Genomic DNA, 16,953 nt, shown 5'->3' with positions numbered 1-16,953 from the left:
TTCCAAAGCCCTGCAATTCGGGTCACACAGCTCTCTTTTAATTTGCCTAAGGTCTTTCCTTAATAGTTTTTTTGCCTCTGCTACTTCAGAGCTATATAGGTGTTTTGGCATTGACCCAAAGACTCTTGAATTGAGGGTTGTCTGAGTTTGGTCTATCAGCAGCGGCATGTACTCTACTGTCTGGAGTACATTTATACTGTGTCTTAGATGGGCAATAGTAGAACTATTTGTTCTCAGTCGATTTCCTGCAGCATTTGTTTGTAGTAGGTACGAGTATTTCTCTGGCATGCCACAATGCTCTTCGCGCCAAACGAGTCGCAACATGTCGTGATCACTAGATGACATCGGCTGCACATTTAGAGAAATGGATTTTTCAAAAAAGTAAGTCGAGGCCCAAATATAATCAAGTGTGTCTGAGTCATGCTGTGCCACGTCGGATTAGCGGGAGAGTCGCCTTGAATTGTTCCATTTAGCATATGACAGTTGCGATCCAAGAGATCTTTAGCCCAAAGTGTGCCTCTCGGAATGACCTCGGGATCAGATAGCCGAACATTTAATTTGGTAAGTAGATCAAACTTAAACCAACTGCAATTTAGGTCTCCACAGATGAATACAGAGACATTTTCATATTCTAGAAAAGTATGGTCAATTTCATTCAATACTGACTGGATGAAAGATGTAGATGAGATCATAGCGGGATTCCAGTATCCATTTATTATCAAGAGATTAGAAACCGTGGCTCTCAGTGAAAGTTTAATCAGAGTGCTTTGCACGAATGGATTTGGGTTCGTGGAAGCCACCAACGTCCACCAATTCCAGATTTTCAAGAGAGTTATTAGACCTGCAAAAGGCCGGCCTTTAGGGTTCTTTCCAGCTGGATTTATCAATATTGACAAACCATCACGTGTAGGAGGATCTCGTAGCCACGTTTCTTGTAAACATATAATGAATACGTTCTCCAAAGATTCATGGAATGTGTTAAATAAATGTGCGAATCCTCTTGTATTCCATGACAGTAGAATTAGCTCTTGTTGTTTGGCTTGTGGTCATTGTTATTTGCGTGGTCCATTTGGAAATCTTTTCACGTTGTTAGTTCTTCTTTCAAATGACTGATGCGTCGCAGCATCTAAGATGTCAGGAGATGAGGCTAAGGACTGACGCAGGGCTGCTCGCTTGGCAGCTCTCAGGCTTGCTTCATGGTCAAGATTTGTTTTAGAAGATGAAATAGATCTCGAGGCAAGTGACTCAAGAGTAAGAACAAAGCCATAGACCAAGAGATCTTCGTTTGCTTGAAGTAGCATATTTTTTACATCCGCAGAAGAAATGTGAAGAAGAACCTTATCAGAGGACGTTTCAGAGACATATTCCACAATTTTAATGTCATCTGATGAGATCTCTCGCAATGGTGGAATACAAGCAAGCAATTTTAAAATATTTCCTCTGTTTAAATTGACTTCATTGCCATCTGAGTGAATGTTTTGGAGACGGAGTTTCCACTTGTATGTTTGAGTCTCGTAATTTCTGGGTCCAGAGGCTCGCTGAGCTGGAGGTAAACGCGATTTTAGCTGATTCGACGTTTGTTTAGGATTTAACCTCGAGTTTAGCGCTTGCTGAGGAACTCTTTTTGTCACAGAGGAAAGTTGACTGTCGATTGGTCTTGCCTGCGGTATCCTCAAAGATTTATTTGCCTCTTGGATTCTCCTCAGTGGGGACCCAGTTGGTCTGACGGCTTGGTCTTCAATAGAGACAATGGTGGAATTCTCAGGATCAGCTGAGTAAGTTGATAAATTGCATAGGTCAACTGAAGAGTCTGAAGTGCCATGTTCAGAGGAAGAAGCGCTAGATGCTAAGCGCCGGCGTTTTGCCGAAGTCTTTGGAAAGCTCAGTATAGCACGTGTCGAACTTAATGGAACGTTGCTGGCAGTGCTCTTAGCGGTAGTTGTGTGGGGTGGTCGAGTGAACAGGCTTGTCTTCTTCGGAGTTGTGTTTCTTATGAATTTTTTAACCTTTTGTTGTATTTGTTTCGGTGGAATGCTTTTTTTTTGTAATTGCTGCGCTTGTTTCACAGATTACTTTTTCAGTTTACTTTCGATGATTGTAGTGATTGTTTTTGCCGGACCTTTGAAAATGTTAAATGAATTTACTGACGTAGAGGTTTGAGCTGATGCGGTTCCTTTGAGCGGAGTCGCATTTAATGCGAGACTACTCGCCTGAGGTGCTGAACCTTGTATGATCTGATTTGGATCTTGAACATCTTGAGTGGGAGCCAACAGGCTCGATGGTAGACCAGACTGTGAAGATTCATTAGGAGCTGTCGCAGATGCAATTATGGGTAGAGATTTAAGAGTTCCAGGAGATATATCTCGTGTCATCGAGGCTCCTCGTTCGTGGTTGGTTGTGTTTTTTCGCATCCATTTCACAGAGTCTAAGAGGCCTTCCATTAAAGCATCGTTTTGACAATGGTGCCGTGCCGCTAGATCGCTCAGCCTGTCCTGCCATCTCACTGCATTTTCGGCGTTAGTTGTCATTTGATCTTGTAGAAAGCACGAAAAGTGTTCTAATTTGTCGATTTTAGTCATTAGATTGGATATAGCAGCACCTTGATCACTTATTGTTCCAATCAGTGACTCAAAGATTTTTGTAAATGGTGCTAAGGCAACGGCCGAGGCGGCCAACACGTTGTTATGAATCTGCGAAAGTGCTTCAGATGAAATACCAAGCGATTGTGGTCCAAAATTATGAAGTGACAAGGAGCAAGTCGAATTGTCCAGATTGTAGTGCGGGTTAAATGTGGAACATTTTTTTGCAAAATTCATTAGATGAACCTCGTCGCCTAACTGAGACTGCGTAGGATGAGGAGTACTCGCATTCAGCATTGGATTTTCATGCAAAGGGGGTATGGTGGAGATGCATTTTCCTCAGCGACTCTTTGCAGGCGACTGGCACGAGCAATCGCACTCCGATCAAGATGGATAGACAGTGGCTCTAGCACTGAAATTATTTGACCGTCATCTAGAACAAACGTGTTAAATAAGGTTTTTTTTTATAAACGGGCAGGCAGTGTGCAAAATACCCTCAACAGTTTTCAAAGGAAAGACAGGCAATATGGCACTAGTCTATAAAAAGCAGACATTTAAAGAAATTACCTATTTAAGTTGAGAGCTACAGGACACACAAGTCAGAGAAATAAATCAACATGTTAAATAACAAAATAATGCTAAGCTTGCATGTTCATAAATCTGGCAAGCATGGTGTGGAAATGAATGCATTGTTGGTAAATTGGTAAAGAAATTGTACTTTTTATTATTAGGGTATTTATTCAGCGCAAGCCCAGCTTCGAGAAGCAACAAAGCGATTTACAATCATATTGAGAGGAACATAGGGAATCGCAGATAAGTGGATTGGATTTTGGTGCTAAGAGTTGAGGAGTACTTACAGGATTGGGATCAATAGACTGATCGTTTGTACTTGACGTAGAAGGTCGCCTAACATCAGTTGCTTGGCAAGCTAAAGCACTGTCGTTCTCAGATTCAGTACATTCAAGTGCAACTCCTAAAGTAGCTCGACCTGCTGGTTTTAATATGGTGAAGTCAATTAGAGAGCCAATTGGATTGGTTATAAGTGGAGGACATGGAGTGTTGACAGAAGGCCTCAGTACATATTTGGCGTTGACCGAGCCAGTCTGTAAACCACATGGCTTAGCCGAGGAGCGGCTAGAGATTTTCTCCTGTAGCAAGGTGTCTTTGGCAGTAAGATGAGAAGTCAACGCCTTAGTAGGCATAAATGGTCGTTTAATATTCAGAGCTTGTTTAGGACTCAAGTTATTCATCGGGAGATTTTCCACTCCTAAGTTTGATATTTTTAGCAATTCTTCGTCAGTCACTAAGTGTGATGGAAGACCTTTTTCTTTCCCAAAATCAACAGCATTTGTAGAATTACTGTTCTTGAAGGGCACGTGAGCCGACAAGACAGATTTCATCGGTCGCGATGTGGCAGACGCTCTCGCGTCGGACAGAGGCACCGGAGTGGCCGCTGAGGCACTGGGTAGGTTCGGCCGATCCACAATGGCTGCTTGGAGTGCTAATGAATCGGTTTCACTGGCAAGCGTGCTTAGAGAAAGTTCACCATTGGAAGCTGGATCACATTCAAGATTGGTGACACGGGTGTCTGATAAACACTGATTGTCTGACTGGGGTGCTGGAGCTTCCGATGAAACACTGGGCTGCACCAATGCATTTAAGTCATCATCTGGGGCACATCGCTCGTCGAAAGACGATGATGGTGGGGGTGTTAGAGATTTGGTACCCCCTGTTGTTGTTGGGCTTTTTAGTGTTAATGAGTTGTTTGCAGCCATAAGCGCGCGGCCAGTTGTTTTGCTTACCTTGGCCCCAGCGACAGCTTTCATCCTGGACCAAGTGTTAGTCTAGTGCCGTTGCTGTGAGGATTTTTTCCGGGTTTGTGGGCGGTCTGCTAGTAAGGTCATTGTTTATGTCGCCGCAGCGAAGAGGAACACATTCAGACGTTGAAAACGAGGGAGCGTGCTGGAGTTCTGCTCCCTCACCCACAATTTTTTAGGGCAATTTGGTTAGCACAGCTCCTCAAGGGGGCCTTGTAGTCGGCAAACAGCAGAAAAGCAGCAAACAGCAGAAGTCACAGCAGTCGCCCTTTACGCGGCCGGGCTTCACGCCGCAAGGGTTGCTGGGCTCCTGTTTTAGGTCCTCAATTCCTGGAATGGGCGGAGCAGAAGGAAAAAAAAAAGGGCAGGGCTTCAAAAAGCGTTGCAGCGGTTCGCTCACTCGCTCACAGCCGACCTCACACAGAGCAAGGGGCGCAAGGGGAAAGTTTTAAAGTTGAATATAGGAAAGGATAGTCCTTCAGCAGCACAGCCAAACAGCAGGAGTCACAGCAGTCGCCCTTTACGCGGCCGGGCTTCACTTTATCACCACCAAGCTGCATAGAGGTGCACTAAAAATCCAGAAAATCCAATGAGAATTGGATGGAAGTTCCTACGTACTTATAACATCGTGCACATTGCAGGCTATCCTATCATTTTATTTAGCCTCCTTTAGCAGCATAAAGTGCGTACACAAATTCACTACACAGAGTTCCAAATTGAGGGGAGCTCAGAGCTATTTAGCTCCTGCTTCTAGCCTCGAAGAGCGTGGTTAGCTTGACAGAAGCAATTACCAGGAGTTACTTTTGGCTCCCCAGACCCAATGGATCCCTAACAAACACATATATGTGAATATAACTTTGTGCATTTGGGACTATCTAAAAATAAACATTGGGACATATCTATATACCATTTAAAGTGTAAGGGTACATAAATAATGTACAAAATCCTATATTTGCATCTTATGTGGAAGTTAGATTTGCTGAACGCTTTGTACTAGCTACTGCTTCCCCAGTGATGGATCCTGGTCACTGGTTAATGCTGGATACCTGGGAGCCGCTTTAGCTCCTGTTTATCCAATCTCAATTTTGAGCCCTGCACCATATCATGCTTGGAGGGTACAGATGGTTAAGATGTTTATGGAGGGTTTGCATAGGGGTTTAGCCAAAATCATGCAGCCACCTATATGTCGAGATCTTAGTGGTGTAAACCATAATATCATGCTTCCTCCATTTCAGTGAACGAACAGAAAGATATAATAAGTACCACTCAAAGTTTTATTTTCCCATTGCCTTTATTGGAAAAGTTAGTGAATTACATGTACTCTGGAAATTAACCTTTACTGTTAATATACAGTGCAAAGCTAACTTTCTGAATATGTCCAGGGTACACAACAAAGACTACTTGTCAACCACATTATACAGCTTTTGAGTTTTCTTTAAGGAACTGCTATCTAACTTTATTATTTATTTGTTTGCACATTTGTAGCAGCCACATGCCAGGGGCGTGGCCTCTGGAATGTATATACAAAGTGACAGACTACAAATATGCTGGGGAGCATAGTTATTTCTGGCAGTGTCAGCTCTTGGGTGCTTTTCGAAATTGAGCAGGTTGATTTCAAGATACAGTTAGGAGTGGAGTGTGTTAGAAAGCTTGGCACAGGATCCTGGATTGTGTGCGGGTAGTACATTTGACCATGAGGAACTTGGTACCTTGACCATGTATTATTGCTTTCTGAAGAATGAGGATAACATACATTAGATATGCCCAAATTCAGGACAATATTAGTTTTTTCAAGGAAATGTAATTGGTAAATCTGGATAGGAAAGACTGATTTTACAGCGGATTTAAAGGTAGGAGAAAAATAAACAAAATGCACATTTCAGGAGTGGTAAGGGAGCAAATATCACACACTTAGCCAACGTATCATTACAGAACATGTAGAACAGCTAGCAGGAGTTCTATGCCTACTTTTACAACGCATTATTCATTCTGTTAAGAGAAAATGCACATGAAGGACAGACAATGTTGTAAATTGTATTAACTCCTGTTCCCACCGCTTACCCTCCTCCATAAAGGGTTTAAGCACTGATTTGTAATTGTGCACAGCTTGTGAATTAAGTTCATGCTGCAAAAGAAGAATGTTACTTACCTCCTAACAGTATTTTTGAGATCAATGTTTATTTACATGTGACTCACTTAACAACACATTGTAAGTATGGCGGTATGAAAAGGAAACTAATAGGAAGATGCTCAAATAACACACAACATTATTTTAACATGGGTTTAGAAATACATTCTGAATTTGGTGCTTACTTGAGTTCGGTATCGTGATGCGCTGGTTGTCAAACAGTTGTCTCTTCAAGGCCATGCCACGGTAAGTACCTATTTTTTATTTAATTGATTATGTAAAGTATGCAAATACAAAATAATTAGGAAGCTGCAAAACTATTAGTACAGGCAAGTACGTTTTCTTTTTCGTAGTGAATGCTTACCTTGGGGTCGAAATTGGAATTAATTGTGCGGGAGCTGGAAATGGCTCCTTGCTGTCGGGATTTTCCTCTCACCAGGAGCTACTGTTCATGACCCAGGAGATATTAAGGAGAAGTCTCTCAAATTCTGAGGATGATTTACACTTAATGAATGACTAAAACATGAGCCGCATAAGAATAAATGAAATGCAGAGATTGAAAAACAAATGGATTTTTTCAATACAAGATGCACACATTTCAGACCAGTTTCTTTGGCGTGCCTGAAGGATGGTGGAACGTACTTTTTTCATACTGCGGCATGCGCCCAAAACGCACACACAATAAATCCATCTTTCAAATGATATGTTGCTCTTTTTTGCTCTATTGCAGACTTTTCTGTTGATTACTCTCAGCATCTTCCGATAATGCTTGTAATTTCTTTCACCGTAATTTATGCTCACTTTTATTTCCTCCCTACATGTCATTCCTTTCAGTTCTCCTATCTTCCTACGACTTTAAATGTAGTCAATACCTACCTTTGCCACTAATTCTAGAACTGTCACTTCATCTGTTGCTGTTACTGTATCATTGTCGTTTGTGGTTTCTTTATGGCCGAAAAATCTTTATTTCTGCTGCCACCTCTGTTTCTGCATTGCCATCTCGCTCATTCTTTCACTCCTTTTTTTCTCCCGCAGAATGAGACGAGAATACATTGCTTGCCTAATAAACTAGCTTCCACATGACCTGCAGGCTATAATTTTGTGTTTTCTTAAGGTTTACTAATGCAGCTTTATGAAATTTCCTAGTCACATTGTTGATAGGTATATTTATGTAATATCTGTTGGCCAGTGGAGAAAAAACGAGCTCCTGGTAGTTACTGGTGTTAAACTAACCGGGCTTTTCTATGCTAGACCCAGGAGCTAAGCAGCTCCCAGCAATTGTGAACCCTGCTTACCATTTGCAAAGACAAAATCTGTTTTTGATTCCTTCTACTTAACTAGTGCTGGCTGAGCTTAAGGGTGAAGCCTGGGTCCTTTCTGGCACCACATTCCAGTTCTTTGCACCCTGAGCAGCAGAGCCACCAGCTTAATTTTACAATCAGCCCTGTTAAAGGGCAACTCTTGCAACTGTGGGTGTCTTGTACATCTGTTCACAAGCTGGTATATTACAATTCTTAAGGTTGGCTGGACTCATTGCACAAAGCCTCTGTGTCCAGCACCTGGTATGAACATCTGTGGATGGGTAAAGTGCATTTAGTTGTAGCACAACTCTGGGGCAGCACAACACTGTTCTGTCAATCTAGAAACATCTGTACCAGAGACTAGCTCAGTTGATGGCTAACGTGAAAAATGCCAGTACTAAGCAGCTTAAGAGACTGCTTCTTAAGGATAGCACATATTTGCTCATGCACTACTCAAAGGCTAGCAAAGAGCCTGCTCTCTTTGACCCTCTGTAAAACATTTAAATATTTATGCATGAAGGTGACCTGTCGGTTAGAATGGCATGTTTTGTTCTGCTACTGAAGGATCACAAATACTGTTCCGGTTACTTGATATTTTGTTTTGAAATGTTGCCTACATTGTTGTATGTGATCCTTAACAAAGAAAAACACGTTATTGTGTCTCTTAGGAAATGCGCTGTGCACAGTTAAGTGTGACGAGGCTGTGAAGGTGCTGTCTGTGCGAGGCACCTCCTTTGAGGCTGCTCCTGTCAGTGGCGGCAGTGCAACATCAGAAGAAGGTGAGTGTGGGCCAGCAATGCCCCCATTGGCATTATATTATGCATTTTGTAAATTGTCTTGGCTTCATTGTCGGCATAAAATTATGTAATGCTATGGATTCTTTGGGTATCAGTGTAAGAAACCATACTTTTTCTAATGACCACCATGCATTTTTACCTTTAACAAGCCTCTGAACCAAGAGCACAATTTTTCTTAAATATTCTATTGATGCCACCTATATTAAAATGGGATCTAAATCTGTTGATTATCAAGTGCTGTATGTCAAGCATAGGGCAAGTGTCAGTGATGCTTCACAATTTTCACAAAAATAGCCTTTTGTAAGACCGCTACATAAGCACTCAAACAATTTATTGGCATTTAATCTTTCTGAAATATTTTTAATTTTTTTTCCCAAATAGTAGAACTTTAATACTGCGTTATGGAAGAGGAAAGTTGGTGGCATTCTGAAGGCCAACAGCCCATTTTTTTAGGATACGAATGGAATAATGGAATACAGTTGCTGAATTTAAAGCACAAACTAAGATTTTGAACGTGAAATGTCAGAATGCCCTTTTATATTCCAGCTACACCAACATTTGTTTGTCTTGGTAGCTACTTTAATTGGGCTGTAGGTCTTCAATTATTCTGCATACGCTTCACCATACATTCACTTGGTCCCTTCTGCCTCTTCCTACTGTTACCTCGTCTGTATTTAATTTCTTCTAAAATATCACTTTAATACATTCACTTTATCCGTCTGGATAGGGGCTGATCTTTTACAGCCCCGGTTGCCACTAATAAAGGTTTAAAACTGGGATGTGCGATTTCCCAGTTTTGTATAATGTGTATGTAGCAGATATGAATGCCATTTTGAGTGATAGTCACTGCTTCCTTCCTAAAATTGCCGATATAGGGATTAGATGGCTGACCTGCGCAGATGATAATGTTATAATGGACAAGACCCCTGACTCCTATTGGTTTGCAGAGGTTGCTAGCAGCCCTGTGTAAGTTTGCTACTGAGAACAATCTTATTAGTAATATTTAAAAAATTAAGGTGGTGATAATTGGTGCGCAGGCTCGAAAAAAAAGAAAATCCTCCTTTTCTTGGGGGATTAATGAGTCACTGGAGGTGGTCGACGTCTATCCTTATTTAGGTATACCTATTGTGAATCAACCTCCGATTTCTTTTTATGAAAATACACTATCTGACAAAATAAGTAAATGGAATGTGATCAAAAGGTAACTTGCTAAAAGGGGTGGTAATTCTATGGACGGCTTCCTTGAGATCTATATATGTATTATTAAACTTGGTGTCTTATATGCCTTGGAAACAATTGAGGGTAAATATATGACATGGCTTGAAAAGTATGAAAGGAAATTATCAAGATCTTTGTTAATATTACCTAATGCTGTCCTTATGGAAGCTATTAGAAGCAAATTGGGTCTTGTATCTCTTTCCACTTTGTGGAAAAGTCGCTGTACCAAGTTGTATGTTAAGATAATGCATACCATCTGTCCATACCTCAGGATAATGTAGATATTCCCAGCATTTATATGCAATTGAAAAGGAAAGCTTTAGATGGGATATGATCAATTCCCTGGGGATTCTATATACAAAGAAACGTTATGCACTTTATACTAGGAAGGTTTTTAAGACATTTTGTAGCCATGATTTTAAAAGATGTATGCGACTTCGTTTTAATATACTCTCCTGCTATGAGTATGAGAGGACACGGTCATTGATTCCATATGAAGATAGAAAATGTTGATTTTGTAAATATAAAATTGGAATAGCTAGGCATATACTTACTGCATATCATAGTTTTAGGTATTATTGTTATAGGGGCTATAAGAACTTTGTTAGTGGTTTAAGGATGGTGGTTTCAGAACAATTTTGGACTGCTATCTATGCTGCTGATTCATTGGTGTACATTGGGGCTGCATATTATATCTGAGATTTTAAGTGATGTATTTGTTAAAGTTGATATGAATTAATTTTGTGATTTTATGACTCATTTTGTATGATGTTTTATATGATGTAACTGATTATTTTATTGGTACTCTACATATGTGTAATGTATACTATGTGTTACTTTGTTTATTTCGTGCAAAGGGGTTTAATTAACCAAAAAGCACTTTATAAAAAAATAGCAGTGTAATGAAACATTGTGATTTGGTGTCCAAATTGACCATTCCCTTCTATGAAGTTTGTAAAATTCCAATTATAATGGCTATGAACGGAATGTTGGGAAATCCTGAATCCTGGGGATTAATTATTTAACCAAAAATAATATACTGCATGTTGGGGTTCAGAATAAACCTGGACAAGTCGGTGTCCTTCACATCAGGGTCGCTAGAGGTCGAAGACTTGCACTATATAAAAGGACTATCATTTTAGGTCCGTGACCTCAAGATCGACTCCATCGACATCTATAGGCTCAAAACCGGCCTCTCGCTGATCCAGGCTTGGATGTCCAGTGCATACTTGAAGCTCAACCCTCCAAGACCGAATTCCTACTCCTCACCAACAACACCGAACACCCAGAAATACAGACCTGGCTATCAACCATGAACTCTGAGGGCTTCCCACCCAAGCTCACCTCCTGCGCAAAGTCCCTCTGGTTCAACATCGACAAACGCCTCTTCTTCAAGACACACATAGTTAAGAAAATTCAGGCAACTTGGTATCGGCTCTCTCTCCTGTGAAAAGTCAAGCCCTTCCACCCTCCGTACAGCTTTAGATCCACTGTTCAAGCACTGGTCCTATTCCACCTGGATGGGGGCAATGCACTCCTTGAAGGCCTTTCGTTATCCTCCCTTGTGCCGCTGAGAAGTGTCCTACACTCAGCCGCACGCCTCATCAAGGGATTATGCAGATACGACCACATAACCCTGCCCTCATCGACCTTCACTGGCTCTCACTGCACGCACAAATCACCTTCAGGCCTTGCTGCATCATCTATAAGGCAGTTGCCGTTCAGTCACCCAGCTACCTCGCAGAGAAACTCTGCATCTCCGGCAGACGGCACACCACCCGAAGCCAGGACACAAGCAGACTTTAAATCCACCACTGCAAAAAGGAAAGGACCTGTAAATGAGCCTTCTCTGCCTATCCCCCAAGACTACAGAAGCTCCTCCCTGTCGGCTTCAGACTCGTCCCCACGCTCCTACAATTCTGAAAAGAACTCAAGACCCAGCCCTTCAAGTAGTCGTTCCTCCTCAACACCTAGGCCGTCACATCGCCCTTTGCGCCACTTGCTCACTAGATGCCATCCGCCCCCTCCTCCCCGCCACCCGGCACAGCTGTCCCCTTCCTCTGTCCCCTGCTCCGCTGTATATCTGTTCTTTTGTTACCACTGAAAGTGTTTTATTATGCAGCTGTAATGTTGTACTCCTTTGTAAAGTGCTCTGTTATGCATCTTTATTGGTGTATACCTCTGTAAAGCGCTCCATTGCTTCTCAAAGCTAGGTCCGCGCTCAATAAATACCAAAATAATAATAAGGTTCTGAGCTGTATATTTGACTCAAATTTCCATCCTATTTGGATTAAAGTTAAGTTAGACCTAGACAAATTGGGGTCGGGGGAACTGCATCTTTCCTGGATGACCAGGCTGAATAGTATCAAAATGAATATACTCCACACATTTTTATTTTTGTTTCTGATCCTGCCTAACGTGGTTCCTCTCTCATTTCTTCTAGACTGAAAAAAGTGCTCTTGAAATTTTTATGGTGGAGGAGCGAAACCTAGAATAGTCTTTGTGGGACCCTAGTCCTTCCCAGAGTTGAGGGTGGGATTCCCCAATTTTGTTTTATTTTTTATATTAAAAGGCAGCGCCAGTGTTGGTGGACCAGCTTGACCCATGGACAACCCAAATTATGGGTTGCACTGGAAAACGCGATTCTAGCCCCAGTTTTGCTTGATGTGAGGCTTTAGGTCTCGTAGAATAGAATATCTGGAAGGGTGATTGAACACCCGGTCCTGGATGGATTATGGTCCATCAGTAGGGAGAGGAGTGCTACCAGATGGCTCACATAGTGGCTGTCTCCCTTGAGCTGTATTTGTGCCCCACACTTAGGGACCGTACTGAAGAGATGCTTAATTTTCAATCCTGGTATGAGGCTGGGTTGGACAGGGCAGGCCAGGTCTGGGAGAGAAAAAGATGAATGTCCCCCGATCGGCTGGGAGAATGTCCACAGGTTGGGGCATTTCCAATATTTAGATATCTAGCTGAACGGTGTTCTCTCAGACCCAAGATGGGGAGATCCTCTTTGAAGAGGGTTGATATCCTTTGAATTTACCTGCATCCTTCGATTGGGTTCAAGGGTCTTGTCGCTAGGCTCTACAGGGAGTTGCTGTTGGCTGAGCCAACTAGTCAGATCACTGCAATGGGACATTGGGCTAGGGATCTTGATATGGACATTTCTGATGAGCTCTGGTCCTTGATTTTGTCATAGGGTGTCACACGTCACAATTTCCCTGCAATACAGAATGCAAGCTGTGAAATTGCCGCTTAGGTGGCATTACTCCCCCAACAAGCTAGCCAGGCTGTATCCAGGAATGAATTCTGGCTGTTTGGAAATGTGGGCAGGAAGAGGGTGATTACTGGCATATGTGGCGGAAATGTCATATGCAGAGGTTTTGGCAGGAGATTTTGTCCTGGATATAAGATCTAGAGATGATCACTAGGACATTTTCGCAACTATTGATATTATTCGGGATGACTGATGAGGAAAACTTGGAGCGAAACCCAAGTCACATGTCAAATTGCTAGCAGCCAGGAGTTGTGTGGCACAGCTGTGAAAGAATAGGGGTTCCAACTAAAAGAGATTAGATTCAGAGAGTGAGGGACGTCATACGAGAGGGCAGTGGGGAAGCTATAACACTGTTATTTGTGAATATGTATCCCTTTGCTCTGTAAGTGAATTGTTCTCCCTTGGAAACTGCAATACATTTTGAAAAAATAAATATACCCCAAAATGGAAACAATTTCAAACCTTCAATTTTTGCTGATAAATAATGGAGACTATATGCTGCCTTCTCCAAACCCTTAGTATATAGAGATGCTCAGATTTCACCATCTGAGGCCTGTCAAATTACATTTAGCTCATGCTAAATAGCCTGCACAAGTTGTTGATTGGAAAATAACTTTTGGATGTTTTTCTTGGCTCAAATTGTGTCTGGGTTGGGACCCTATATTCAGGGTACAAACTTTGCACTCCACTAGCTTGTGATATTGACTTTGTGAGTACGAAATGGTGTGCTCTGTGTATGTATAGAATTGAGGTGGCCAGTTAAACATATATAACTGGCTTGCATGTGGATTTTTGACCCTTATTATATTGCTAGGTTAGTAATCTGTCCGAGCAGAAGATATAGGGCCTCATCACGACTTGGGCGGCAACCCGTAAAATCGGCGGTAACGCTCTTAGCGCCGATTTTAAGGATCTGTCGGATCACGACTCCAAACACCGCCGGCGCAATAACAGCCGGCGCAAGGACAGCCGGCTGTTCAAGCGCCGGCCATAACAGCGCCAGGAACCCTTAGCGCTAAAACATTATCAATCACGAGTCCGGCGTAAGCGCTATTAGCGCCAGAAAAGCGGCGGATAATCCACCGAAAATACCTCCAGCAAAAAGCTGGAGGTAACAGAACACAGGCCACAGCAATAAGGGCCCAGGTGGAAGCAATGCAAATCTGAGGCCTACAAAGGACCCACCCATGCACAACACACCCTCCCCAACCCCATTACACCAGCAGGAGCAGGGAGGAGACAGCAATGAGGGCCCAGGTGGAGGCAATGCAAATCTGAGGCCTACAAAGGACCCACCCATGCACAACACACCCTCCCCAACCCCATTACACCGCAGGAGCAGGGAGGAGACAGCAATGAGGGCCCAGGTGGAGGCAATGCAAATCTGAGGCCTACAAAGGACCCACCCATGCACAACACACCCTCTCCAACCCCATTACACCAGCAGGAGCAGGGAGGAGACAGCAATGAGGGCCCAGGTGGAGGCAATGCAAATCTGAGGCCTACAAAGGACCCACCCATGCACAACACACCCTCCCCAACCCCATTACACCGCAGGAGCAGGGAGGAGACAGCAATGAGGGCCCAGGTGGAGGCAATGCAAATCTGAGGCCTACAAAGGACCCACCCATGCACAACACACCCTCCCCAACCCCATTACACCAGCAGGAGCAGGGAGGAGACAGCAATGAGGGCCCAGGTGGAGGCAATGCAAATCTGAAGCCTACAAAGGACCCACCCATGCACAACACACCCTCCCCAACCCCATTACACCAGCAGGAGCGGGAGGAGACAGCAATGAGGGCCCAGGTGGAGGCGATGCAAATCTGAGGCCTACAAAGGACCCACCCATGCACAACACACCCTCCCCAACACCATGCTGCCATTTGGAGCCGGGAGCCTTGATGTCGACTTCTACCTGCTGAGCCTGGAGCTACAGAGGCCAGTCAACCAGGCCAGGGCCCTGGGAGTGCAGGGGGCAGTGGGGATGAGGAGAAGGAGGAGAGCAGCATCAGCAAGGCGGCCAGCCATCCCCAGGGTCAGGCCAACACCCTGGGCCCTAACTGATGGTCAGTTGGTGACAGAATATTGGCTGGACAGGGCAACCATCACCCAGTTGCTGGACACAATCCAGGGTGACATATGCAGCCGCATAGCCACCAGCACGGCAGTACCTCCCCTAGTGAAGCTTGTGTCTGTGCTTCAATTTCTTGGGACTGGCAGCTACCAACATACCGTTGCCATGATGCATGGAATGGCCCAGTCCACATTCAGTGCCATGCTGGGACAGGTGCTTGATGCACTGTTGAATCATGTGAACGAACACATTGCATTGCCAGCCACACAGGCACAGGTGCACCAGCTTAAGGGTCAATTCTATGCCATTGCCCAAGTCCCGAATGTAATAGCAGCCCTGGACTGCACACATGTGGCACTTGTACCACCCCAGGCACATGAGGCTGCCTACAGGAACCAGAAACAGTACCATTCCCTCAACGTGCAGATGACATGTGGCCCTGACCTCACCTTCAGCCACTGCTGTGCCCGCTACCCAGGATCCACCCACGACTCCATGGTCCTACGCAACAGTACCCTGCCGGCGTACATGGAAAGGCACTGAGGCCAAAACACATGGCTACTGGGTGAGTACAAATGTATACCACAAAGCATGTCAATCCACAACTGATGGTGCCTGTCACAGAATCCATCATTCCCAATAGTCAGCAGCATCACAGCAGCATACACATTCAAGCACCTTGCACGATGAACCTTGGACATATCCAACACAGCAGAACACACCCATGCAGGATGTCAGACATGTGGCGGCACAGTGACATATGGAAGTCCCACCACAACAAGGCCTCCTGTGTGAGTAGTACCATGGCTCCCAACACTGACACAGTACAGATATCCCACCCTGGCCATCCGACAGTAGTGGAAACCCAATCCATGAGCTGGCACATCCACGAATGCTCCACACATAAGTAGGCCGAGTAATGACAATGCACATCCCACAAACACTGTCCCCAAAATGGCCATGGAAATGCATGGATAACAGTACAGAATAGTGAAGAGCAGCAAATGCAACTGTAGCCAAAGGATTTGCAGTGACACATGAGGCAGCCACTTCTGTCAAGCAGAAGTAGATGGAAGGGCCCCCTCTTCCTGTGACAAGTGAATGAGTACTGTTACATACAGAAACATAGGTGTAGCAAGTGGAGAGTACCCCATTGATTCAAATGTGCCTGTAGGACAGCACACTCCACAATGTTATAGGCCAAATGACAAATATGGCAAAATCACACTGATGACAGGGCTCTGTACACCCACTCGACTTACCTTGCCCCCATACCAGCTTTCTCTCCCCTGCAGGTGATTCGGGATATCCCAAGTACACGTGGCTCGTGACCCCTGTGCGTCACCCACACTCGGCGGCGGAGCGGGCATACAACCTTGGCCATGCCCATACACGGATCTGCGTCGAGAGGGCATTTGGCCTGCTGAAGGCACACTTCCGTTGCCTCGACCGCACGGGAGGTGCAATGATGTATGCACCAGAAAAAGTTGGAAAAATTGTACTGACAAATTGTACTGACATGTGCCATGCTGCACAACATCTGTTGTCGCAGAAATGTGCCACTGCCCCCAGATGCTCATGTGCAGCCACCTGAGGATGGTGGTGGGGGTGATGAAGTGCCAGAAGGTGTTGCACATGCACAAAGGGTTGGGCTGAGGGAAGGGAGGTTGGCCAGACAGTTATTGATTGATGGATTCTTTTAGAAATGGGTAATAGGTAAATTGTACATATGTCACTTCAACATTAAATTGCATTTGTA

General features: G+C 44.0%; 1 protein-coding gene across 1 annotated transcript in view; it reads left to right on the top strand.

Annotated features, from left to right (window-relative positions):
• The window catches only part of ETFA (electron transfer flavoprotein subunit alpha), a 1,125,730-nt gene that overhangs the window by 669,614 nt on the left and 439,163 nt on the right, over positions 1 to 16,953 (top strand). Inside the window, exon 6 of the mRNA XM_069624450.1 lies at positions 8,494 to 8,604. Within this exon, the coding sequence (XP_069480551.1) occupies positions 8,494 to 8,604 (111 nt within the window). The remainder of the gene's footprint in view (positions 1 to 8,493; positions 8,605 to 16,953) is intronic.

Source organism: Ambystoma mexicanum, chromosome 11 (genome assembly GCF_040938575.1).
Source record: "Ambystoma mexicanum isolate Mex_15411 chromosome 11, UKY_AmexF1_1, whole genome shotgun sequence".
In the NCBI taxonomy this organism is placed as follows: domain Eukaryota; kingdom Metazoa; phylum Chordata; class Amphibia; order Caudata; family Ambystomatidae; genus Ambystoma; species Ambystoma mexicanum.
This window is presented reverse-complemented; position numbering and strand designations above follow the sequence as displayed.